Raw genomic sequence first — 25,185 nt, forward strand, 5'->3', positions numbered from 1 at the left:
TCCCAGATAGTTTGCCTGCCTCCTCTCTGTTTAGGCTGAGCAGTGCTTTTCAGATCCCACAGATGCTCCTGCTGCCCTTTGTTCCAAGTGGGAGATCAGCATTGCTGGGCCTGGAGACCAGCAGAGACAGTGCCATAGCAATGGGAACTGATGGCCCTCCAAGTAATCCAGCTGAAAAAGTGTCAACCCTGCACTGGTGTTACCAAGCCAACATCTTCACTGTTCTTTTAATGCCTGTGTTTTTTATCTTGTGTGTATGTCTTCCTCGCTCCTACAGGTCCACCTTTGTCCCCTTTATCCCTTCCTCCTCTTCCGCCTTTCTTCCTGGTTCCTTCCTCCTTCCTCCAGAGCAACCCATGCCGCATTTTCCTGGATTATCCTCTCTGTTGCAGTGCTTGGTTCTGGGTGACTCCTCACTGCCTCTCCTCTCCCATCCATTTCTCTTGCCAGCTTTGAGTTTAACACTTTTTTTGTTTGTTTTATTAAAGAAGCAGCAGCATCCTGTGCTGATTTTATCCCTTAATTCCTTTAACCATGCCCACAAGAACCCTAAATTCAATTCCCTGCACAGCAGCCCCTTCCCTGTTTCATGCTCAGCAGCCTTAAGATTTTCCTCTGTTATACAGAAAGATTTGCTAGAGATGCTACTGGCAAATACCCACATCAGACCCTGCTTTGGCTGACCTGCTGCTGAGGGGATGGATCCTCCCTTGGTGAGGAGTCGTTCCCTCAGCCACTTTTGTGGCTGGCTTTTGTTGAGCTCAGGCTGCCCCTTCACAAGAGAAAAAGCCTCCTCTTGGGGTGTGATTTTCTTAGTTTGTTTCTTGCCTTCCTTGGCTCTGGTATAACTCAACCTGGAGCCTGTAGAGAAATTGTAGTATCACTGTTGTGAGAATGACACCTTCCTGGAGCCTGTGCTGCAAAATCAAAGAGGGCCAGGGACCCGTTGGTGCTTAGGGCTGGTCCCATGCCTGGTGGAGTTTTGTGGGGGAGCACTACTTGGAGCATCCCAAAGCACAACCAGGCTGTGCAGGTTGTTGGGCCTGGGGGCTTCCTTCCTTCTCAGCCTCTTTGCTACTTAGCAATGCTGACACACCCCAGTGCACCAACTGCTGTAAGACTCAGGTAAGGACACTTCAAGTTAAAGCTTTGCTGCTTTAGCACATAGAAGTAATTTTACATCTTAAAGTACAAAACACCTCCCCAATCCCCCTCCAGGAAACCAACACATAAACAACAAACATCCAAATCCACCCCCTTCAGAAAACCAACCCTCAGCTTCTAAGGGAAAGCTAGCAAACACCTTCTAAAACACTCCCATGAGTGAGGATTTCCTTAAGAATGAGAATTCAGAGTGGTAAAAAGAGTGCAACTGATACAGGGTTTCTGTGCCAGTAGTGCCTTCCTGCCACAGCAGGAAAGGAACCTGCCTGAGATCAGCAGCAGGTCCTGTCATCTGAGGTGCCAGATGGGCTCTGGAGCTCCTGTGGCAGAGTAAGGACCTTCCCAGGTGGCTGGATGTAGAGCTGCAGTAACGTGCTGCTGGTCACAGGGGGGTTTTCCCATCCTGTGGGTTTAGGTTCTGCCAGTTCCCAGCAGGTGCCTCTCTGAATGTACAGGCAGCCCTGAGAAGCAGCCTCCTAAGGCTGGTATGATGGAGGAGTGCTGGCTGTAGGCCTGTCCATAAAGTGATGCCTTTGGTGCAGAGTCCTCGCAGTCTGCCAGGATGGCGTTTTAGCAGTGGCCAGTGTTCTTGTGCAGCCAAGTGACGGTTAGTAGCTCCATACCATGTTTTTCACTTAACATCTCAAAGGGTGATGTCCTACAAAATGTGTCCCAACTGTTTAGCCTTTTTTAAACTATTGCTGACATCTGTTTGAAATGGATGATCCTAAAGGTTGTTTTTGTGTATTTTTTTTATCTTCCCCTTTTTTTTTCCCTTCCCTTTTTTTCTCTCTCTCTTTCTTGGACTAAACTATTATTTGCAGGGGGAGAGGGGCAAGAAAGGCTCTAGAGGGTCTAAAGGGGATAAGGGAGACCAAGGAGCGCCTGGATTAGATGCACCCTGTCCGTTGGTATGTTCTGTTTCATGCAATGAATTTGTGTTTTAAGATGTATTGATGAGGAAGAAAGAAGGAAATGCTAACACAGTGGTCTTGACAAAAGCACAACGCTCAGCTAAGGCCCAGCCTGGTTCCCACTGCAGCCTATGGCAAAGCTGCTTCCTTCAGTGGGGAACGACCAATCCTTTGAGCAATCGGGCTGGGGAGTGACCATGGTTACATTCCTTCCTCTTCCAGAGATCACAAAGGTTTGGGCCCAGGGCTTTCTCCTTTGTGGACAGAGCCCTGTGTCTCTTTTGCTGCCGGTTCTCTGGAGATGTTTAACCGCACCATGTCTATGTGATGGTAAAACCTAGCTGCTGTTTTTCTTTCCTTGAAACGACAGCCAGCTGGTGTGACCAACTGAGAGCAACACAGGGCACTCGAGCTGCACTACCCAGAGGGAAAACACATCTCTGCTGTTCTAAATGGAATAGGTTTCTGTCAAAGTATATTGTCTATACATCTAGACAAATGAATAAATATAGGAATATGTATCCGTTTTCATCTAAACTCACACACTACAGCAAACTGCTGAAAATCTCTGCAGTACTGTCATAAATCCCTGGAGTACTTCTGGATCATGCACCTAGAAATACAGCTGCTGGGTTTCCTAGCGAGGACAGAGAGAATGGATGCTTCCAAGATGGAGGAAACACCATTCCCAGCTTCTGAGATATAACTCAGAGAGGTATCTCTTGACTCAGATCACAGAAACCCAGAGAGGAAAGCAGCAGTTGATTATGTAGACAAAACCAGAACTGAAGCCCCAGCCACACATGCTCTGGGTATGCAGCAGAGTGCCCTGCAGCAGCCCTGGTGGGGCTTGGCCTCTCCTGCCGTGCCATGGAGGTGGCTGGCACTGACTGAAATAATGATAGTGGTTGATTTCATAAACAGGGTCTCCGAGGTTTTAAAGGCGAGAAGGGTGAGCCGGGGTTACCTGGGCTGGACGGCCTGGATGCCCCATGCCCATTGGTATGGCCTACCTTCCCTTCCTGCATGCTCGTTTGCTTTATCTGTCTTGGGTGCTGTTTTCTGGAACCTTCAAACAGCTGCATGGCCTAGAAACACCTGGCAATGCCCTAGAAACACCTGGCAATGCCCTAGAAACACCTGGCAATTCCAAAACCATTACACCTCTTTACCTGCCTCCATCCCACCTGCTTCACAGTGCTGTGGTCAGAAACAGGCCCTTCCCTTCACCCCACCATTCACAGCTGCTGGCAGCATTGCTTGTGGCATGGAAAAAAATGTATTGGGAATGAGGATTGATTTACAGCTTCAGTTCTTCCTTTGCCTTGACTTTTAGAGCTGTTTGAAACCTGCCTCTGCACTGGCTTGGCTTTCTAGCAAGGACTTGCAATGCTTGTGTCCTTCATTAACTCTGGTTTGAAGTGCTCAGGTGTGGCCAGCACAGTCTGACACTGTTTGGTGTTTACTCAGTCACCATATACATTAAGATGACTGCAAAAAATGTCATCCTCTTAGCAAGCACATGTGAAACGTATTGACTGGACACATTTCCCTCAAGTCCTACTAGATAACTCCTATTTGTGACTACCCCCAGAAGTCCAAATGGTACTCTAGCATCCAAGAAGCTTGATTGTGAAACTGCCTGTTTCCTGATATCCATCATATTCAAGTATCAAAGGATTATTATTGTGCTAGGGCCTCATTTAACCCAATTATTGTAGGAGCACTTAATCTCAACTAAATTCTAAGGAGCCTATTAGAAGTCACCAATCTATTAATTTACTCTGAGATCTTCTGGAGGTGCAGCACTCAGGGGAGGTTTTTGCTCCTCACAGCAGTTTCAACAACTCCCCAGTATACTGGAACTTGCACTCTGCTGACCTTTTGGCATGAGTTTCTTTGCTTGGGGATGGTCATTCCAAGCTTTATGTTCACTTAAAGGTGTTTGATGCCACTTACGATGGGATATCAATTAGTTCAACTACCTGGAAAAAAATGTGTCCCAAGAATAACCCAACAATAAACCCCATATTTAGTTTGGAAGGCTTTCTTGGTTTCCTCAGGAAACTAGCCCTGGAATTGCCCTTAAAATCAAGCCCTTGCTATTTGGCTTTTGTGATGAGCCAACATCATTCTCCCTTCCAACACTTCGTCCTTTGGGCACTGCCATTGTCTCTCTGGGCTGTGACTGTAATGCTGACCACTTGCAAAGTCTCAGTCACAAATCCTGAGTTACAGCACTGAATTTTTCTGCCAATCCCACAGGTGAAATCACACCTGCTCAGAACAAGTCCCCAGAGGATAAAAGACATTGAACCATGTCTATCATCTCTCACTGATAAATGCCAGGATTCTAGGCAATAAGTTTTGGCTGAATAAGGCACATGCTTTTGCAGGCACAAGGATTCACCACTGCCCTGGCAGATTTCACCTTTCTTTGTCTCTGCTCTTGGTTAGGATTCGCCCCTCATGGACATGTTAGCACCTACACTTCTTTTCATGCTGACTTTTGTTAAGGAATAGTTGCCAGAAAATCTGCTGATCTATAGATGCTTTTTAAATATATATAGTGAGTGTTCTGGCATGCAAGCTAGCTTGGGAATGTGAATAAGCATGGTTTTTTGATCCAGCTACTTTAAAAGCTTAGCACCCAGCTGACAAATCCATGTGTGCAGCTTGTGGAGGCCATGAACTAACGCTCAGTACTACTAAGCATGTTGTGTTTCCATTCCTGGCAAAGTCACCTGCAACAAACACTTCCTTGTGACCCTGGGCTTCCCTTGATCCCTAAGCTGCAGCTCCCTGGCCTCCCATTCCTTCATACACCTAACCCCCCCAATCTCCTTCTGCCATGCATTACACCAGTCACTCCTACTACCACCAGTGTACCAATGGGAGCACCACAGTTTACCCAGTAATTCACCCCAAACCCAGGGTTTCCAGGTAGGGGGGGGGAGCGGGAGGGACTGTCACAAGGAGACCACCACCTAAAAACTGCGTTTGAAAAGCAATATGGTTGTAGCATTGTGGCAACATTCACTCCGTCCCTCCCTCCAACGTCAGTTTATGTCTCAATATACTGCTGTGCATCTGCTGTTCTCTTTGGGGTTTCTCCCTTTCCCCTTCTCCACTGGGAGGCTCCTCATGCAGTAGCTGGAGAATTGAGACCCGAGTCATGTGAAGGAAGAGAGGTGCCTGCATCATGCATTGTGCAAGCTCATTCCCTGCTCCTGAGTTCTCCTGGGGGACAGCAACAGCCCATGAATCCCCCCCAACACACAGCACAAGTACTGAACTTCCCATATCAGAGCTGTAGCTCTTTACCTCTGACTACCTCCTGCTCAAGAGCATTCAATCACTGACTGACATCAAGCAGGGCCATGCCAAGATGAAACTAAAGGCAGCAATTCACAAAAGCATTTCCCAACCACGTAGTCTCAGCCCCGAATGTATCCACAAATAAAGTAGCCACATGCCCACCATAGGATGTGTAGCCCAAGACTTCAGGGCTGCACAAGTGCTGGGGGATCTTTGCAGAAATTCCACTTTTTGGAGGCAAGAGTCCTCTCTTAAGGAGTCATCTGAGACATCCTCAACCAACAGAGTCTGCCTAGCTGCTTGCCTTCCTAATTTCCGTGGAGCAGGATCTTCCCAGAGGCAAGAGAGAACAGCTGGGCAGTCTCTCACATGATAAAGCAAGGCCTTTAACTGACAGGGCAGAGAGGGAATGGTGGGGGGTTTCCATTTTGTTTTTTTCACCTTCTTAGGACCCAAGGTTAGTGCTGCCTCTGGAGTTTGCCTACATCCTCAGTGTTACAGATTCAAGCCTGAGGACACAGACCCAGCCATCTCATGCTTTCCACCGCCAACTTCCTGCGGTATTTTTCTGGCTGGGCAGCAGACCTTCTGTGTTCTCTGCTTCCTTTAGGGAAGTCTGGCTAAGCACCTTCCTCAGTGAGGAATGAGAACAAGCCTATGGACCTTGTGTTCATGGCCTGCAGGCAAACCCCCTCTTCAGCCCCAGGCCTTGCTTCAAGCTCCACTGGTTACATCAGCCAGAAGTATGGGTCACCCCAAGGGATGAGGAATATCTTTCAGACTATTCCTCCAACCCTGGTTCAGACTGTTTGTTGCAGCTGTAAGAGTTTAACACAAATCTTCTTTCCTCAATCTCTGTACTATTTTCTGTGTCCTAAACTGCTATTTCATCCATCTGTTTTTCAGGGGGAAGATGGCCTTCCAGTTCAAGGCTGCTGGAATAAGGTAAAATAGTCCTGGGAATGCTGTGCCTGTGCTGAACTGGCATTGCTGCAGGTCCTGCTGCTGATTTTGTATGAGTCTGGCAAAGAACAAAAGAGCTATGGAGGCATGGATGGGATCTCCAGGACCATAACCCCAAAAAGCAGCAAGCAAAACTCTCCCTTGTTCATAAAATGTAGTTTAGCTTCATGGGCTAATAAGGAAGGAATTGTGCCTGTGGCCTCTGGGCTGCATGGCCTTGAAGTCCTCTAATACTTTCACAGAGACTAGATTTCCACCTAGCCAGCTCTGTTTGCAGAGGCTGGGAGCTGACATGCCCCAGCTAACCCAGGTGCCTGGGGAGGCTGGTGGGGCAGGGCAGAGGTTCACAGCTTGCTTTTAGCAGAGCACACAAGGTGCAGTTTGGTGCCTTGCACGCCTTTGCTGGGCTCTTGGCACCAGGCCTGCCAGTGCTCTCACTGAGGGGTGGCCTGGTATCTGGGCTGCAGTGCAGGACAGGTCCCATAGGCCCTTACACCACTTTGCAGGGTCTAGCCTACCTTCCGTACCTGCTGTGTGCCTAAGTGCTAAGCACTCAGGCCGCTGAGGTGGGAAAAAAGTGGAGGTGAAGTCAGCCCAGATCAACCCTCCACCCTCACTGCCTAAGGGAGTGAAAAGATCTTTGCTGAGATCCAGCACCATACTTTTTCTTCCTGGAGCCCCCAGAGCCAGCTTCCTTAACACTGTCCCACTGTCCTTCCATCCCATGAAGTGGTCCTTTCCCCTGCTGAGCTGCCACTAACTGTTGGTGACCGGTCGCTAACACACATCTATGTTTTCTTTTGCAGTGATGATTCTAACCCTGGACTGGCCTCTGTGTGTTACTGTACATAGAATATTTATTTTTATACAATGTTCTCTGAAATGCCCAAAGTTATGCCTTTTTACAAACTATCAAAAAGCTGCATATTTTTTTTTTGTACAGAAAATACTAGATGTCCCTTCTTCCCTCTTTGTCAGTCCTCAGTATAATTCTGTGTCTGCATTATGCTTTACCTTGTCATGGAGTACAGCTGTAATATTTACATGACATTTGTGCACACATGATGGATATAGGAACTTAATAAATTATTGCATTGCAAGTGCCCAGAGGAACTGCCCTGTATAGATTCAAAGGTCATTTTCATTTTCAGAGCTGGAATCGTTCCCCAATATTTCAAGTCATTATGTATGTTTTATTAAAGTGAAATGAAGGTGTTGCTGGAAAACCTGACAGTAGCTGCTGAGCGCTGGGAACGCAGAGATGGCATGACTAATAATCACCAGACAAGGGCTGCTCCTTGATTAGTGTCCAGTTCTGGGCCCCTCAGTTTAAGAAGGACATCGAGACACTTGAACGTGTCCAGAGAAGGGCAACAAGGCTGGGGAGAGGCCTTGAGCACAGCCCTGTGAGGAGAGGCTGAGGGAGCTGGGATTGTTTAGCCTGGAGAAGAGGAGGCTCAGGGGTGACCTCATTGCCCTCTACAACTACCTGAAAGGTGGTTGTAGCCGGGAAGGGGTTGGTCTCTTCTCCCAGGCAATCAGCACCAGAACAAGGGGACACAGTCTCAAGCTGCACCAGGGGAGGTTTAGACTCGAGGTGAGGAGAAAGTTCTTCACCGAGCGAGTCGTTTGTCATTGGAATGTGCTGCCCAGGGAGGTGGTGGAGTCCCCGTCCCTGGAGGTGTTCAAGAGGAGATTGGATGTGGCCCTCGGTGCCATGGTCTAGTCATGAGGTCTGTGGTGATAGGTTGGACTTGATGATCCTTGAGGTCTCTTCCAACCTTAGTTATACTGTGATACTGTGATAGATTCTGACAGCCAAGAGCAGCTTCCAACAGCTCCTCTCAAGGCTGCTCCTTGGCCATACAGAAGCAGCTAAACCTCCAGGAGAAGGCTGGCAAGTACAAAGAGACTCTTTTAGCCTCTTGCAAGAGCTGAGCAGCTCCAACGAGTTGGAAATAGGTACAAATAAAACCCAGCAACTCCCATGAGCTGGAATAACCTTCCTGACAACAAGCCCTGAATGGCAAGAAATTCTAACACCTTTCTAAATTGTAGGCCTGCAAGTAGTTTAATTAAAGCCTCATTTAGAATTAAGCATATGGCAGAGTGCCTCAACGAGGTCCTAATGAACATTTATTAGAGAAATCAATCCATGTGGCTTTTTGAAATGTTAACCAAAGGTCGCATGCTAATTTGTGGAGTGTGTCATTACCATTTGCATATGCACCTCTTAATTATCCTTCTTGACCTACCTTTGTTACTGTCTCGAGTCTAAACTACCCTTTGAGAAAAATTACAGTCAGGCTAAAGTGGACATCACAATATTCTTTCCTTAGAAAATGAGCAAAGCAGTGGAAGCCTCAATCTGCTCCCTTGGTCCTTTGTGAAAGGGGAAAGACAGTTTGCAGCCCCACATTTTCAGAGGGCAGGGAGAAGCTGTTTAAAGCTCCCAAGAGAGAAACACAAGTGGCAATTCATTAGTTAGACTGCTCCACTCAAGTCCTGCTCTTTGCTCGATGGTGCTGCTACAGGAGGAGGTCAGTGCCCTCTCCCACAGCATCACTGTGTAGTTTATACCACTTGGATCGTGGGCTTCTCCTGGCTTACAGCTCTGCCAGCTGAAGTGGTCACCACCATCTCCTATACTCAGTTATTCATCTCTTTATAAGCTATTAAATGTTTGTTTTTTCCCCAGCTGTTTCCATACAGCCTTTAGCACCATCAGGGTAAAATGGCAGAGTGAAGAGATGTGATTCTGTTGTACACAGAACAACAGAACTGAGACCAGCCCTTGACTGTTGAAACCTATTTGTCACCTCACCCTTTCAGACATTTACTGACTCTTCATCTAAAAAGCAGTGAGGTTTCTACCACACAGTGTCCCCCACCTTCCTGGCCCACAGGCTCTTCCCAGCTCAGATTGCTATTGCAGTTAGGAAACTCCTTGCCACTTCCACCCTAACCCAATCCACAGTATTTACTACCATTTCTTCTTGTGCCAACATTGTCCTTTGGATGAAACATTTCTACATGTGATGTTTTCATGAGATGCTCGGGGTGCTGGAGTAGAAATAGAACAGAAAGAAAATGAAACACAGAGCAGCAAGGGACTCTTGCTTGTTTTCTCAGTAACATCTCATTAAGAAAAGACCCAGCCCCCTGTGACAAGGCTTTGCAGCTGGGAATCATAGCTAAATGGAAAGGGCCTTATTTAAAGGAGTGCCCCAGAGCTCTGGGGGTGTAACAACACACCTTTGAAGCCAGTTACTAAAGACCCAACCTGCTATACTGATGGTGCCCTGGCTTTGGAAGGTTGCAGGAGGAGCAGCAGTGAGTTTCTACTCTGGTCTCAGAGTGCTCAGCCCACAGGGTATGTAGTTTGGATGCTCTGTCTCTTCCATAAATGCCGGTTATGGTTAATCTTCAAAAACTTGTAGCTCCCTGGAGGAACCTGCCAATGCCTCCTGCTGCCTTTGGTGCCTGGAGTGTGGTTTTGTGCTATAGCTGTTGTTTGTGAGTGCACTGCATGGGGCTGATTTCATGTGGGTTTGTGTGATCTAACAGCAAACAGAGCATGCCTCTGTTACCTTGTCTTGACACTGCTACTGAAATGTAAAGAGTCTCCAGGTGATGCTGTATCTGGTTTGTTTCTTGGGATGGTTTTCAACTGATGTATTTGTGAGAGAAAAGGCTTCAGTCTGAGGCACAGGGGACAATGAAATGCAGTTGCCAGAGCTCTTGGAAGTACCTGACTTCCTTTAGCAAAGAGGTGGGGGTAAAAGGGGCAGAGAGAAAGAGGTTTGCTTTGCTTCTAGCTTTGCCCTGGCATGATTCTTCTATTGTCAGTTATGCTCCTGACACACACCAATGCAAAACACAAATTTGGTACCATAGCCTCCACAGGGCTCAGCCAGGTTCTGTCAGCAAAACACAGACACACGCAGAGAGTATCAGCCCATGCTCTCATCCTTACTCCTTGTTTCTCTTTCATTCTGTCAGATAATTTTGTCCATAGCATTGGTTTGGCTTCAGGTTAGCTGCTGGGTTCTAAAGGTGCATATTATGTGCAGCAGAGCTCATGTACTCCTGAGACTTGTTCAATGTTCCCTTTGGTATACCCTTAAAAAGCTGAGTTTGATGCAGCAAAAAGCATTTTTAAACCTTTCTGAGACTCATATTTAGGAGGAGAGGCTACTGACTTCAAAATTTGTTCAACTTCTACTTTTCACTTGGAAGCCAGCAGCTTCTTTGGCATCCTGGTAGAAGGGACTGATAGACTTCAGCTGAGAACTGAGCTCTTAGATCTTATCCTCAAAGGCACTGAGGTAGCTAATCCCCATGCATTTCTCTTGGAAGCAGGCACTTCAATGCTTTTGTGAGCTCAGCCTGTGATACCAGTGCAGGCCATTGGTGCCTAGCATGTGTGGGTATTGTGACAGCCCCAGTGTGCCCCTCTGTAAGGTTTGCCTCTGTTGGGCATTAGTCCTGAGCACCAAGCATCTGGCTGCTGAGAAAACACAGCACTTTGCATAGCACACCGAGAGAGAGGACAAGGAACTGGGATTATTGGCAGCAGTTGCACCAAAGTATAGAAGGTGCAAGACAGCTGACTAGTACTGGAGGCAAAGTATGTGTGAGATACCTGCTTTTCTGTCATAAAGGTCAGGAAAACATCCCTGTGGTGACTGCAGTCCACAGCCTGCTGTTTTTAACTGAAGAAGGTTAGGGAACTGCTCCAAGCTGCTGTTCCTACAGCTGCTGATGGTGATACAATGCTCTCAGCTGCTGGGGATAAATTAGAGGTTGTGAATCAGTGGAGCTTTACTCATCAGCTGCTCTGCCCAGATATCTGTGCCTTGCATTTCAATACCCAAATGGAAGAAGCTGGGCCTGCACCACACTGAATGTACAGTTTAGTGTCAAGATCTGTCCCTACTAAAACCTGTAACTGGGCTGTTGTCACTGCTGCTGACTTAATTCTGCATGGCCTCTTTCATGTGAAACCCTTTGTCTGCTACTTCAAGGGTCAGACTCCCTGGCTGATAGCCAAAAAGTGAGACAAGTCCAAGGGCAGAGAAGCCTGGGGAATGACAGCAGAATGAAAGGAGAAGGCGGCCCTTCCTGAAGATTTTGCAAGTTTCCTCCCTGGAGCTTGGGAAGAGTTCTTCATTGCACACCAGGAGTCTGGGCCCAGATGCTGCCTGCTGGGGCTGCGGGAGCTCCGCCTGCCAGCGCTTTCTGCTTTGCTTTCTCTTTACTCCCAGAGGTCAGCGGCAGGGCTTGAAAACAACACCATTTATATCCTTTCTCTTTGGTCAGTTTCACTTCATTCTATTATTGTGGTCAGAGTCTTCAGATGAAGAATTAAGCTAATTTTCCAGCAGCTGCTGTGCAAACATGTGCAAGACGTGGACAGTATTTCGGAGGGGGTTTCTTTGATCCAAGACAGAAGACCTTGAACAATTATCTGTAGAACACCAGCGAAACCCCCTGGTTCAGTTCACAGTGCTGCTCAGAGGGGACATGACAGACCTGTTTGCTACTCTTTCTGGTTACCAGATGATGAACTTCCACCTATATCACTGATGATTCCATCTTTAACCTTTTCATCACTAACTTTCTTCTCCTGTTAAATGATAAAGAAATTACTTTTCTTTTTTATCCCCCTACATTGTTTTTGCTGAAAAGAGAAAACCATACTGGATTCTGAAGCCATTAGAAGTCCTGGCAGAGGAGGAAAATGGCGGGGGGGAAATCTGGTTTCACTGAATAATTCCTTTGCTTCCTGTGCTTCTGCTTTGGTCTCCACCATGCACACTGGATGTATTTTGTCTGGAGCCCTCCAGGAATATTATTCTGCTGGCCTGTTACAGCCCTTTATGTGGGCACCCCTCAACAGATGTGCTTCCAGATGGAAAATAAGGATCAGGGGTTTAAACTCCACTGCTACACATTGTAATATATTCACTGAAGGGAAATGAAGTTTGCCAAAGTACTAAGGGGCACAGAGGACATTCTCCAGCTGCCTGAAGGGCAGAATATACAACTCTGGACACTTCATACCAACTGCCAGGCAAATCTGGCATCCCTTACTCCGCTCCCACTGCTGAAGGTTAAAGTCCGTTCACATGGACTCTATAGTGTGTCTCCACCACAGCAATTTATTTTGACCCCCTAAGATTGATTAAGTACATATTTTACCAACATGACTCAGAACCTTTCTACTTCAAGTGCCCTCAGAATCCCACTGTCCCAAGAACTGAAACACATGTTTTACTTTGAGCCTGTGCTTCCCCTTGGCCTAAATGATGCCATTTGCATGTGTAAGTACTCTGGTGAATCAGGGCCATTGTTATCAGAGTTAATGGACGATATGATCTAAATCATTCTGCAAAACTACATGATAAGCAATTGCTTTTACAGTTCAGAGAGGAAAGCACTGATTTCAAGTTCAAAGCAATGCCTTTAAAACCAGAGCAAGTCCCACAAAGGCAAGAACCTCTGTTGAGATGCCCTCTGCCAGCTCAGCTGGAATAATCCTGACCTTCTGACCAGGATGCCTGTACCCAGCACCCATCTCCTCCTCTCAGAGCAGGGAAAGCCTCTGCTAAAGTAACTCCAGGACTGCAAAGAGGAGGGGGGGAGGGGGGAAGTTCTGCTTGGAGTTGCATCTGAAGAATTGCAGTTTTCTCTTTAGCCTTCTAACAGATTGTATTCAGTCAATAGTGTAGCAGGGGAAGAAATTGTGTCAGCTGAGAACTGTGCTGGTGAAAGGGTTAATTTATTGTATTTGTATTTGTTATTTTTACTCTTTTTTGTGGGGGGAGGAGGAAGAACCTGACTAGAACTGCAGGCAGTGGGTGTGCTTTAATCTTCTTTTTTTAAATGGAAACAATTCTATATATAGTTTGATAATGTTACTTTTCTTTTTATCAGTGATTTTTGGGTGTGATTTGTTTGCTCTTTTCTGTTTTCTTGTGTGTTTTGTTTTGTTGGTTTTTTTTCTAGGTATGTTTTAACAGGTTTTTGGAATAAGTTTTGTAGAAGTTCCTCATCTCAAATGTCCTAAGGACATTCCTAGTGTGATTTGTCTTTTCTTCTCCCTGAGTGCAGTAGCAGACTGGTGCTTTCCATAGGCAAACCAGTTTTTAGTGGGGGAAAACATATCCACACAGGCCATGCCTAGGGACCAGGTACCAGTGACCTCTCCCAGACAGAATGGTCTCTCCAAAACTCTACCAAATTCAAAAGGGCTATGTTAGGGACCAGTGGATTGGAAATGGTCTCTTCTGATCTTAGGTGGTCTGTCATAAAGCAGTTAGTCTGGCAAGGGTTGCTGTGTCCTCTTCAGCAGCCCAAAATCTCAGGCTTAGTTAAAAAGCTCTTGAAGCAGCAAGAAGGGGGTTTTCTTGAAAGCAGCAAGCTCTTGGTAGGTACCTACTGAAGCAATGTTGTCTTTTGCTTTGTTTTCCCTCCTCTAAACCCAGCTTATCTCTAGGGGTTGCTTCCCACTGAGCCTACGTGCAAATGCTTTGCTGGATGAGGGTCTCCCTTTCTTTAACACTTTGGGGAGGTTTGGTTTTTTTCCCATTCCCTTGTTTTTGTCCCAATTGCTTCCAGATGTCTTCATCCCAGACAAAATGGCTGCTTTCTTTTCTTCATTCCCAGAAAATCTCTGCTGGACACATTTTGATCATTTTCCTCCTCACTATTTATCCTTCCTGCTATACTCCCTGCCTTCCTGTACCCCTTCTCTGTCAAACAGTTTGATCTGACAAAACCCACCATGGCAAAACACAAATGAAGATTTTTAGCTGGCTGTTGGTAGTTTTTGGAGCTAACTGTAAAGCTTCTACTGTTTGGATGCTGGGCAGCAGACCAGTTTAGCTTTGTAGCTTTCTAAGGAGTTTCTTGGCTTGCTTGTTTATTTGTTCTTTTTTTTTAAACAGGCTCAGAATTAGTCAGAATATTGCAGATTTATTTTCTTTTTTTATAAGAAAACCTGCTGAACTTCCTTTTGCTGCAAAAGGTAGCTGTTGAAGTGCTGTCACACAGTTTAGCAGATTAGAGGTAACAATCGTAGGTAGGAGAGGTCTGGTTGTGAAGCCTGTGAAGCAGAACTCTGTATTCCTGCTTTCTGTTGCGTGTGGTTTGTCAGTCCATTGTCTCTGGTGGGGGGTTGCTGGGAGTGTGAAATTCCATTTTGTGATAATTCCATTGTTTTCTCACACTAAGGATTCAGAATATTGCTTCAGTAAATCTTCCCTTCTCCTCTCCTGCGAAGATTTGCATTTATCCTGGTGTTGCGCACCAGCCACAGTGCCACAGACCAAGCAGTTGAACCCTTTTGGGTTGTTTACTCCTATAAAGTAATCTACAGGATTTCTCTATTATTCCTTCTTGTCTCTCACCATTTTACACCTGAAGGCAGGGCAAACTGGGGCAGAACACTGTCACTGTCATGTGTCCCACTCACCCCAGTTGAAGGAGGACTGAGAGCACCCCTTTGAGGCAGGGTAGAGTAGCCTGACTGCACAACCTTCTCATAGTGTTAAAAGATGCAAAATTGCTTCCAGATGCTGAGCAGCACACTAGTGGGAGGGAGTTTCTGATTTACAGGGAAAGCCTGTGGCTGTCACAGTGGCACAACTTACAGTGCCCCAGTTACAGACCACATCTACCTTACCAGTTTGTGCAGTGTGAGGAAAAGCAGGTCTGAGGAACAAAACAGGTCCTGCCAGAGAACTGTTTGGTTTCAGGAGGCTTCATTTTTGACTGCTCTAGTTTGACCTAGTGAAGTTAGTGAACCAGTGCCATAAGTGGTTGGGACATGAGGTGTGCTGCTGGAGCTCACCTTCTGGTTCAGTTTCATCTGTTCAGAGACTCTTTTAGTCCTGTGAGCCAAAGCACAGTGTTTGGGCATAATGAAAAGGTCTGCTTTAAAGCCACATTTCTGGTCTGGAATAAGGTGCCAACGCAACCTGCTCTACTCCTTACTTAGCATTCAGAGCCCTCACAGGGACAGATGAAAGATCTCCCTGATGTACCTTCCCCACACCTGGAATGTTTGTGTCATTGGCACTGCCCCTGCTTCTCATCTTTCTGTAATTTGGACACCAAATTCTTTGCTACTGAGACATTTGTTGTCACACCTCTGCTCATCAGCCAACAGTAGTCAAACTTTACTGACCTCATCCCTGCAGGAGAATGATTTCTGAAGCAATTGGTTGTTGTTACATAGCTGGTTTCCTTGACTTTGTTTTGGTTTTATGTGTTTGGGTTTTTTTACAAGAGATTTCACTTATTTTCTTTCTTTGGTGGCACAGAATGTACACTATTTAATATACCTGGAGTCAAGTGATGGGTTATTAGTAGGTCTTGACAGGGCATTGTTACTGTGTTTCTCTTTAAACACTGATTGATTGAGACATTTAAATCTGAATACACTTTTTACACTTTTTGTATTGAACTCTTCAGCCTGTGTATTAACTATCCACTGTTATTTGGCATGCATTAATGCAAGTGTTGTAATATACTTCTGTGTTACCAGGAATAGTAATGTCACTGGGCTGATTCTGAGATGTTTCAACTCCTTTTGACGTAGTGTAGCTACTTGGCATGTTTTGGCCTTTGAGAGAACTCTGCACTAAATAATTGCTAGAGTGAGGACAACAAAGGGCTGTTCTTTTCCACAATCTTTTCAATCTCGCTAGTAGCTTCTTCAGCCAAAATGAGCTCTTGCTTTTCCACTTTTTCCTTGGTAAAGTGATAGCACTGATTTGCTTTGTCTTTTCATCCTGGAAATTCTGAATTGCATGTTGACCATTTCTAGCAATGGTTTAGGAAGGCAGAGAGAGCTGTGCCATAAAGAGTTACTGATCGTAACAGAATTGAAATATTGGAATGACTTTGGTTTTCTTTAGAAATATTTCCACTGTTAAGTTTTTAGGCAAGTCTTTTCTCAGTGTGGAAAAACATTAGGGAGACACTAAAGGATTAAACACTTAACATGTAAAAGGAAGGGGATTCAGCTAAATGATTTCCATCTGTATGAGTGAAAAATAGCTTATGGAATGTTCATGTCAGAACAAAACTTGTGCCTCAGTTAGCTATTTCCCATGTCCATTAACTAATCCACTGACTTCCATGACACCAACCTGTGTTGGAAACTAGCAGGGCACTTAACTTGCTGGATCACTGCTTAGTAGTAAGTAAAGCTCAGTTTTGTAAAGCTGCTACCATCTTTGAGGCACTTTCAAGACAATTCTGCCTTCTTGTAAAAGATGAATGTGTGTTCAATCACCCAGTATTCCTTTATCAGGTAAAGAGAGCAGTGCTCATCTTGTTCAGAGGTACTGTTTTGTGTTATGATGGAAACTGCTACCCAAGAGCTATATGTTGCCATTTGAAATCCTTTGGCCTCCTTCAGGAGGAAGTCAGTTTGAGGAATGGACTTCTGGAAAACCAAAGCCAGGAGGTAATGAACAAGGTCTTGGGCCGGATGGTTTATGCAGTGGGAATTGCAACACCGGATTTCAAGTGTTAGTCCATTGTTTTCCAAGAGGAGTCTGAATTCCCTATGCCTTATGTTGAAGCTTTACTCCTTTGTGTCAGTGCTTTACAAAGGTTTCTATTTTAATTTGGGTGCTGTACATATTCCAGCACAACCTGCATTTGTTACACACGATGTACATAATTCCTTCTGCCTTTTATAAAAACACCAATTTACTTACACACAGTCTCTGTCTTTTGTAAATGGCAGCTCATGCAGATCGTAAATCAGAGATTCTCTTCCAGCTCACCTTGCTATCTGGGGATGGTTTTTAGGTTACCATCCTGAGGCGCTCACGCCATCTGCTGTTCACCACTCACCCCGGTACCTATGGAACTAGGGAGCAAGTTTCAACCGATTTGGCAGACAGAAGTCTCAAAAGTGCTGTTATCACCAGTGCTGTGGAAACGGACAGCTGGATAGAGGACAGAGTCCCACTTAGTGGCAGCATCATCAGCTGTGCTGTATGAGCGGGCACTGGGGAATCTGTGTGGGAGTCCTCCCACTGATGAGCAACCTTACTGGAGCTCTTTCTTACAGCATGACTTACTCAGCCATAAACCACAAAGCTACACACATTGTACAACAGAGAGCAAGCACAAGGAGAGGGGTAGTGCATAAGAGCCTTAATGGGAAGGTCGTGAGTTCAAGGCTGCAGTGGGCAGTAGTGTCCTCCCTACTCTAGTCACGAGGTCTGTGGTGACACGTTGGACTCGATCTTTGAGGTCTCTTCCAACCTTAGTAGTGATACTGAAAAAGCCCAAACCAGAAAGGAAAGCAGAGACTGGCTCTCCAGCTGTGCCCATGCTGAAATGACCATGATTATCACCTTTGTGTGTTGTCCTGCTTTCCTTGGAACCATGAGGATCAACAACAGGGTGTATATCTAGCTTCAAATCCAAGTCAGCAGCACTTGCTAAGGGACCCTGTCTGAAGTAAAATGTTTGTTCAGTTTCTAAGAACTGCTGATGCATGGGAGGGAAACCCCCACAAATCAGATGACTGAGTCTTTGGCAGATGGTGTGGGGATAACAGAATCTGGCCTGTTAGCTTGGGTTTTGGCAAGGCATGGTAGTAAGGGGGAAGGTGCCTTTGGTTGTGAATGTCATGGCAGCTATGATGATGACTGTGCTACACCCTGCAGTGATACATTCCCCTCCTCTAGTTTTAGATATCTGAAAACATGGATAGACAATGGTAGAGCAGTGGTCTATCTTAATTTGAGTGAAGCATTTGACACCATCTCCCACAGCATCCTTGCAGCTAAACTGGGGAATTGTGGTCTGGATGATCAGATAGTGAGGTGGATTTGGAACTGGTTGAAGGAAAGAAGTCAGGGAGTTGTGGTCAACGGGATGGAGTGCAGTTGGAGACCTGTATCTAATGGAGTCCCTCAGGGGTCAGTACTGGGACCAGTTCTGGTTAATATATTCATCAATGAACTGGATGAGGGAACAGAGAGTGCTGTCAGCAAGTTGGCTGACACCAAACTGGGTGGAGTGGCTGACACACTGGAAGGTTGTGCTGCCATTCAGGAAGACATGGACAGGCTGGAGAGCTGGGCAAGAAGGAACTGAATGAAGTTCAACAAGGCAAGTGCAGAGCCTCACACCTGGGAAAGAACAACTCCAGGTATCAGTGTAGCTTGGGGACTGACCTGTTGGAGAGCAGAGAAGGGGAAAATGACCTGGGGGTCCTAGTGGATGGGAGATTGACCATGAGCTGGCAGAATGCTCTTGTGCCAAGAAGGCAAATGCTGTTCTGGGGTGTATTAGAAGGGCTGTGGTCTGTAGGTAGAGAAAGGTTCTCCTCCCTCTCTACTCTGCCCTGGTGAGGCTGCATCTGGAGTCCTGTGTCCAGTTCTGGGCCCCTCAGTTTAAGGAGGACATCAATACACTTGAATGTGTCCAGAGAAGGGCAACAAGGCTGGGGAGAGGCATTAAGCACAGCCCTGTGAGGAGAGGCTGAGGGAGCTGGGGTTGGTTAGCCTGGAGAAAAGGAGGCTCAGGGGTGACCTCATTGCTCTCTACAACTCCCTGAAAGGTGGTTGTAGCTAGGAAGGGGTTGGTCTCTTCTCTCTAGCAACCAGCACCAGAACAAGAGGACACAGTCTCAAGCTGCACCAGGGGAGGTCTAGACTTGAGGTGAGGAGAAAGTTCTTCACCGAGCGAGTCGTTCATCATTGGAATGTGCTGCCCAGGGAGGTGGTGGAGTCCCCATCCCTGGAGGTGTCCAAGAGGGGCTTGGACGTGGCCCTTGGTGCCATGGTTTAGTCATGAGGTCTGTGGTGACAGGTTGGACTTGATCTTTGAGGTCTCTTCCAACCTTGGTGATACTGTGATACTGTAACTTGGAAAGGAGAATGTTTTAGAAACATTTTATCATTCCTTAAGGCTTTAAGGTCACCTTTGCTTTATACAAGTGATAGCTTCTGGATGTATATCATTATACCCTGGGAGAGCAGTAAAATTCCACACTTGTGCAATAAATCAAAGATTTAGATGTTTGCTGAGCACTGCCTCGGATAAACACGAGGCCCAAAGGTAGGCTCATTTCAGTGCATCTTCACTTATTCATAGGTCACAGCTTGAGATTTACTTTTATTTTCCCTGAGGGCTCTGTAGTTAGCAGGAGAAAATAGTTACATTAATAATGTAAATGGACTGTTTTAAATCTAACTGAGAAACAACCAAGAAATCAGACAAACAAGCAGTGCTGACCTGTCCTGTGAAGTTTCTCTGAGAAGAACTTGGGAGCTTAATGGTTCCATCCAGGAATGTCAAGAGAGGACAAAGGAAATGTGTGTCATAAGTCTAAACTGTACCAAAGGGTGTAAATGCAAAGGGACAAATGTCTTCACTAACACAGGAAAAAAATGATCATAGCTACCAAGAAAATTCCTTTGCAACATCATGAGAAGTGTGAAATATGATTTAGTTTTAGATGCCAGTTCACTAAGTGTCCTACAGTACATATCTGGAGAGAGATCTGTGGCTGAGTGGCCTGATGGTCAATGACACAGTGCTGCATCTCTGCTCCTCCAACAAGCAAATGCCATACTCAAAACACAATGGCATCAAAAGTCCCCAGACACCTGCTGGGATGTGTCTGTGCTATAGGAAAAGAACAGGTACTTTGCAAATAGTTTGTTTCAAGAAGTTCACATGGGATACAGAGATGGAGGATTTTCTGCCTGGTAGATTGACAGGGCTTGGTTATTATATTGATCTGTGGCCAAATACATCCCTCACAAATTTATTGCATTATCCAGCCAGCTTTCCTCAAACTCAGAAGCTGAACTATTATTATTTATTTTTTTACTACTTAATGTCAAAATTGTGTTCCTCTGGAGGCACAGAGCTACAAGCCAAGAGAATCAGCTGTGTCTCTTCTTGTATTGCCCCTTGAGAAGCCATTCCATACTTGTGATCACCACACCACTTCTCCCTGTGCTCTACCCAGTTCTATATATAAGTTCTGAGCTGTAGAGAGGAATCCTACAGTGTATTCCTCAGCTGAACACAAATAGCACCTTCTGCAATTCTGAAAGATAGAGTTGTCAATCTCCATTTGATAAAAATAAATCAGGATTATTGTGAGTAAACATGGCCATTCAAATATTTGCAATAAATTAGTATTCTTGCTAATTGAGTCCAGACAACAACTTATGCATTGATGTGTTTAAGTAAAAAGGATTCAACCACTCCTTTTAAAATAAGGATGAAACCACTCTTAATATAGTTTTTTAGCTAGTAAGCAGCATTTAATGTTTAGAATCACTTGCTGCTTGGGCAGGAAAAGACCTCTCTGATTACTGCTTATGTCTCAACTAATCTGTGGCTTTTGAAGACATCTTAAACACTGTTCAGAATCTCTCTCACACACAAATGTTTAATTCTGAAGTAGATGGGATGATCTAATTTAAAAAATATTACTGTGAGAGTGTTCTCCAGAAGGTCAGGACTATTGTGGCTGCTTACTGCACAAAACCTAATAGTGTAATAACCTCCTAAGCAGTGCGGAGGGTGAAGGAGGGTTGAAAAAATGGCTCAAAGAGTGGGGGCAAGGTCAAGTCATTACAGAAATATAGACAGTTTGCAGAGCTCAGTTATTATATCTTACATGTTAGCTGCTGTTGTAATATATACACAGATCAACTTTGATCATATGAGGTTATTCTAATGAGAAGACAATACTCACACTGATTTGACAAAATCCCTGGATTCTGTAGAGCCCACAAGAGCGAGCTTTCAGAGTGCCTGACTCCACCGTACTGCCAGGACAACCCTGGATGCCTGCCAGCCTAAGCAGGAGTAAAGCTGCCTCTCTTGGTTCTGAAGCTATGAAATATTCATTGCAATGTTTGATATATAACAGCTTCTGTCCAAAAAGTAAAAGTGCCATAAACAGGCTGTTTCTCCAGGAGCTGCAGTTAGGCAGTCAGCAGTCTCTGAAGGCTCTGTCAATAGAGATGTTGTTTATTTTGACAAAGGAACAGATTGTATTTGCACTTGGAAGTCAACTGGCAGATGGGCTTTGCACAACCTAGTGAGGGCAGACTGTGCTCCTGCTGACTGGGGAGACTCTCTCTTAATCCAGCATTGCACATGTTTGTCCTGAAATACACTTCTTAGCAACAATTCTTCCTGGTTAAGTAGACCTAAATGGCTGAAAGTTACAGCTAATATGACTAAATGTCTTGGACTTTCAGTTACCTTCTCCATGACAGGATCTGTAAAGACACTCGCCTGCCAATCCTTCATCTCACCTACTGTTTTATTGCAGCCAGTGTTTGACAGCAAACTCTGAGCTGAAGAGAAAGCCCCATGCAGCTCAGCTGCTCTAAAGGAGCTGGCTGTTCCCAAAGAACAGTCCCTGGAGAACAACTCCTGTATGATAACTCTCTGTCCAAATGCTGCCTTGATGTGGTCTGCTCTACTAAAAGTTTGTTTGTTCTTGTGTCACAAAGCAAGTCAAAATCTTCCAGATAAACCATACACATAATGCTGTCAATGTTTAGGTTAAGGACAAGCCATGTCCACTAAGGAAAATACGGAAGTGGAACTTGCTTTCTAGTGGGACAATTAAAAGTCACAATGACAGGGAAAATGGCATTAAAATTCAAGCCTTCTATGTCTTAACCCCCTGATATACTATGCAGGTCTTTGACCTCCATTATACTTCTCTAACACTCCTGCTTCCTTCAGTATCCTGCTGCAGGAGGCATTATGCTTTGGGAGTTGATGGCCACTCCTTGCATAGCCAAGGAACCAGCTTTACTCCATGCTGGTGCCTTTCTTGAACACACAAACTCTTCCCAGGTTGTAATGCCCAGAGATAATGTAAACAGCAGGAACCAGCTGCAGAACAGAAGATACCTTCTGTCATACCTGCTCTAGTGCAGCAGAAGTGATTTGCTCAGGGATATGACTACTCCTCCGACGTCCTGCTCTTAGTGCCAGTGTGAAAACTGGTAGCCAGCTGGTGGAGGTGCTAAAGAAACAGAGGGAATTCAGATTCTTATTTCAGGGAACAAAACAGCAACCTTAAGAGGCTGCAGCCTGGCACTCACTGGATGTGGTAAGCCTCTTTTGAGGCTGGGACATTTGATGACCACATGGTACTATGTAAGAGGAGCCCCACCCTGACATCACTCTATTTCACCTGAGCCATCTGAAGAGTGTGTATCTAGTGGTGGATGTGAAATCCACAACATTAAGGCTGAAAACAGCCTGAATGGAAAAATGTTTTGTGTAAACAGAAAAAAAAATGTTTTGTAAACAGAGTGAGTTGTCCTAATGTTGAAAGTTTGTGTAGAAGAGAGGGTTCCCCCCCCCCCCCTTTTAAAGACCTCCTACACATTAGTCTTGTTATCACAGAGCAGCTATTTGATGTTAATCTTTACCAAACTGGGAATGTTTTCAAACATTTGCAATGCTTATTTTGTCTCAGCTTGATATTCTTTTTTTTTAATTACAAAGCCATGTACTGCATCCAGGATTATTGGATGCAATAACTTGTCCCTGGAAATAGAAAAAAAATTGAATGCTCTTCCTCCTTTTCCACATGGGTTCTACACTTTCATTTTTATGCTTTGATTGCACAAAATCTTCTCTGTACTCCTCCCACCCTCCCATGATGGTTCAATACACTTAAAATTATAAAGATACCTTTTTTTAGTAAGTTGAAAGTTTCAACACGGAAGATGCAAGTAATATTTCCCCTTACATGTACCACAATTCAAATTCATACACTTGATTTTTTTGCCTCTATGGTTCCAAGGAATTTTTACCTTCTTTTTAAAAAGAAGCAAGAATGAGAGCAGACTCAAAGGATTAATCCACAGAAATGCCTTAGATCACTTACTCACTGAATGGCTTGTTTAGAAAGAGGGAAGGGATCTTCTATTTTAGGGACAGTTAAAATGCTACCATGGTAAAAATGCTTTGCCCAGGGTCACAGAACAGCTGAGGAAACCCCAGATTCTCAACTCCCACCTTATTTCTTTGGGAGATGATGGAGTCCACAACCAGTAAAACCCGAAAGGAAGACCCCATTGCTCCCCCCCCCCCCCCCCCCCCCCATGAATTGTTAACTCTACACAGACACAAAGTTTACTTTGGCAGAGCTAAAATCACACTCTGGGAAGACAGTGAATCTGAAGATTTTTTTTTACAGCAACAAAGGCAGAGCTGAGGATGGATTCCTCTTTATTGTTGTTCTGTTGTTTTCAGCCACCTTTCTAAAGTCACATTGCAGGTGAGTTGGGCAGGTCTGGGTTAATACTATCCTCAACTCCTAGTGCATTATGATAGCCCTCAGATATCTTTCAGGTGAAATCAGTGTAATGATGCAAGATGTTTGCACAGGAATAATAATATAACCCACATTTCATGTAAAAATGTCCCCGAGATCAGCTGGTCTCTGCCCTGCACTCTTCTGTTTGCATCCGTCTGTGATCACGTATTTGGCGCTGCCAACAGACACACATTGAGAATTGTAATACAATCGCTTATTGCGTATCATAAGAGCTCAAGCCCTTGAATCCCTCTAACTGCGAGGGAACGAAAAAACTCGGCTTTCGTTTAGCGAGCCAGTGAAGTTTGCAGCCCTCGTGGCCGAGTTGAAAAGCTTGCGAAGGCTTTAAACGCTCCAAGACACAAAGAACTGCCAGCACCCTTTGTTACGGCCGTTTTAAGCCAGTTTGGGGATGCTGGAACATTTGGATTCGATGCACCCTACTAAGATACGCAGGTCACCTTGCCTACGGGATGTAGTGATGGGCGGCTCCCTGCCGAACAAAAACCGGGCAGCGTGGGCGGAGGACACCTCAAAACCTGTCCTCTAGCGTGGCCCAAGCTGAGATTCCCTTGAAACCTCCATGGCTCCAAACTCCTCCATCCTGTGAGCAGGGAAAGGATGGCGAGCCGGGTTTTCTTCCTTTATGCTCCCCACTGACGCCAGCCCCGCAGCTCCTGGGGACTGGGGTCAGGGGTGCCCTTTCTCTGCTGAGCCTGCGTGGGGTGGGGGAGAGAGGGAGAAGGCGGAGATGGGGTGCCTATGGGAAGGAGGCAGCGGCGGCCCTGGGGCCCGGGCAAGGAGGAGCGGCGCGGTGCCTGGGAGGGCGGCAGCGAGAGGGGGGTTGTTGCAGGCCCGGGCTGCAGTGACTCCTCCTAGAGGCGGTATGCGGAGCGGGAGGAAACCCCTTCCACCCCCCCTCAAGAGAAGCCGCCGCCATCGCTATTGAAACATACAATACGGGAGGAGAGCCGGCGGCTGAGGCGGAGCGAGGGTGCGGGCGGGGGGTGGGGGAGCCAGAAAGGGAGGGGGGAGAGGAGAAGGGGGACCTAGGGGGAGTAAGGAGAGGAGGAAAAGAAGGGCAGAAAAAGCAAATAGAGGGAAGAGAAGAAGGAGGCGGCCGCGGGCGCCGGCAGGTGAGGGGAGCGACGGCGCGGGGGACTCCGGGGCCGCGGCGAGGCCCGCTCCTTTCCTTCTCACTGCTCCCAGCCACCCAACCCACCTCCTCCTCCCGCCGTCGCTGCTGCTGCCTCTTTCTCCGCAGCCGCTCGGGAGGGACCGGCCATCCCCGGGGGGGGGGGGGGGGGGCGTCGTGAGGGGAAGGGGGGTGAAGGGTGAGGGGGGGCGGGCGGGAAAGAAGGGGTCTGTGAGGCGGAACGGTCGCGGACAACGGTTGGGGCGCGAGGCGGCAGCGCGCGGGGCCGGCCCCAGGGGAAGGGGGCGTGGGGGGGAGCGCGAGGCCTGCGCGCGAGC

General features: G+C 46.2%; 2 protein-coding genes and 1 long non-coding RNA gene across 15 annotated transcripts in view; 2 read left to right on the forward strand and 1 right to left on the reverse strand.

The window, feature by feature from the left end:
* COL13A1 (collagen type XIII alpha 1 chain) overlaps nucleotides 1–7,708 on the forward strand; it is a 64,450-nt gene extending 56,742 nt beyond the window's left edge. For 4 of the 12 annotated variants that reach the window (XM_068140302.1, XM_068140299.1, XM_068140304.1 and 1 more), the window contains 3 exons: nucleotides 1,989–2,075; nucleotides 6,303–6,341; nucleotides 7,166–7,704. In XM_068140302.1, the coding sequence (XP_067996403.1) occupies nucleotides 1,989–2,075; nucleotides 6,303–6,341; nucleotides 7,166–7,168 (129 nt within the window). In that variant the 3' untranslated portion in view covers nucleotides 7,169–7,704. Of the gene's footprint in view, nucleotides 1–1,988; nucleotides 2,076–6,302; nucleotides 6,342–7,165 lie in introns of all 12 variants that reach the window. The other 8 variants (XM_068140295.1, XM_068140296.1, XM_068140297.1 and 5 more) reach the window with 6 other exon arrangements.
* On the reverse strand, nucleotides 221–25,012 carry LOC137442071 (uncharacterized). The gene is made up of 3 exons (XR_010987576.1): nucleotides 24,935–25,012; nucleotides 22,305–22,407; nucleotides 221–861 (listed from the first exon to the last, which is right to left on the reverse strand). It is a non-coding gene; the product is annotated as an uncharacterized lncRNA (long non-coding RNA).
* Nucleotides 24,587–25,185, forward strand: part of MACROH2A2 (macroH2A.2 histone) — a 42,869-nt gene continuing 42,270 nt past the window's right edge. The window contains exon 1 of one of the 2 annotated variants that reach the window (XM_068140310.1): nucleotides 24,587–24,706. The gene's annotated coding sequence lies outside the window, so the exon portion shown is untranslated. Of the gene's footprint in view, nucleotides 24,707–24,760; nucleotides 24,849–25,185 lie in introns of those variants that run through there. The other variant, XM_068140309.1, reaches the window with a different exon arrangement.

The sequence above is a fragment of the Melanerpes formicivorus genome, unplaced genomic scaffold (assembly GCF_026170545.1).
Source record: "Melanerpes formicivorus ecotype bairdi unplaced genomic scaffold, bMelFor1.0.p_v2 SCAF_6, whole genome shotgun sequence".
Lineage (NCBI taxonomy): Eukaryota > Metazoa > Chordata > Aves > Piciformes > Picidae > Melanerpes > Melanerpes formicivorus.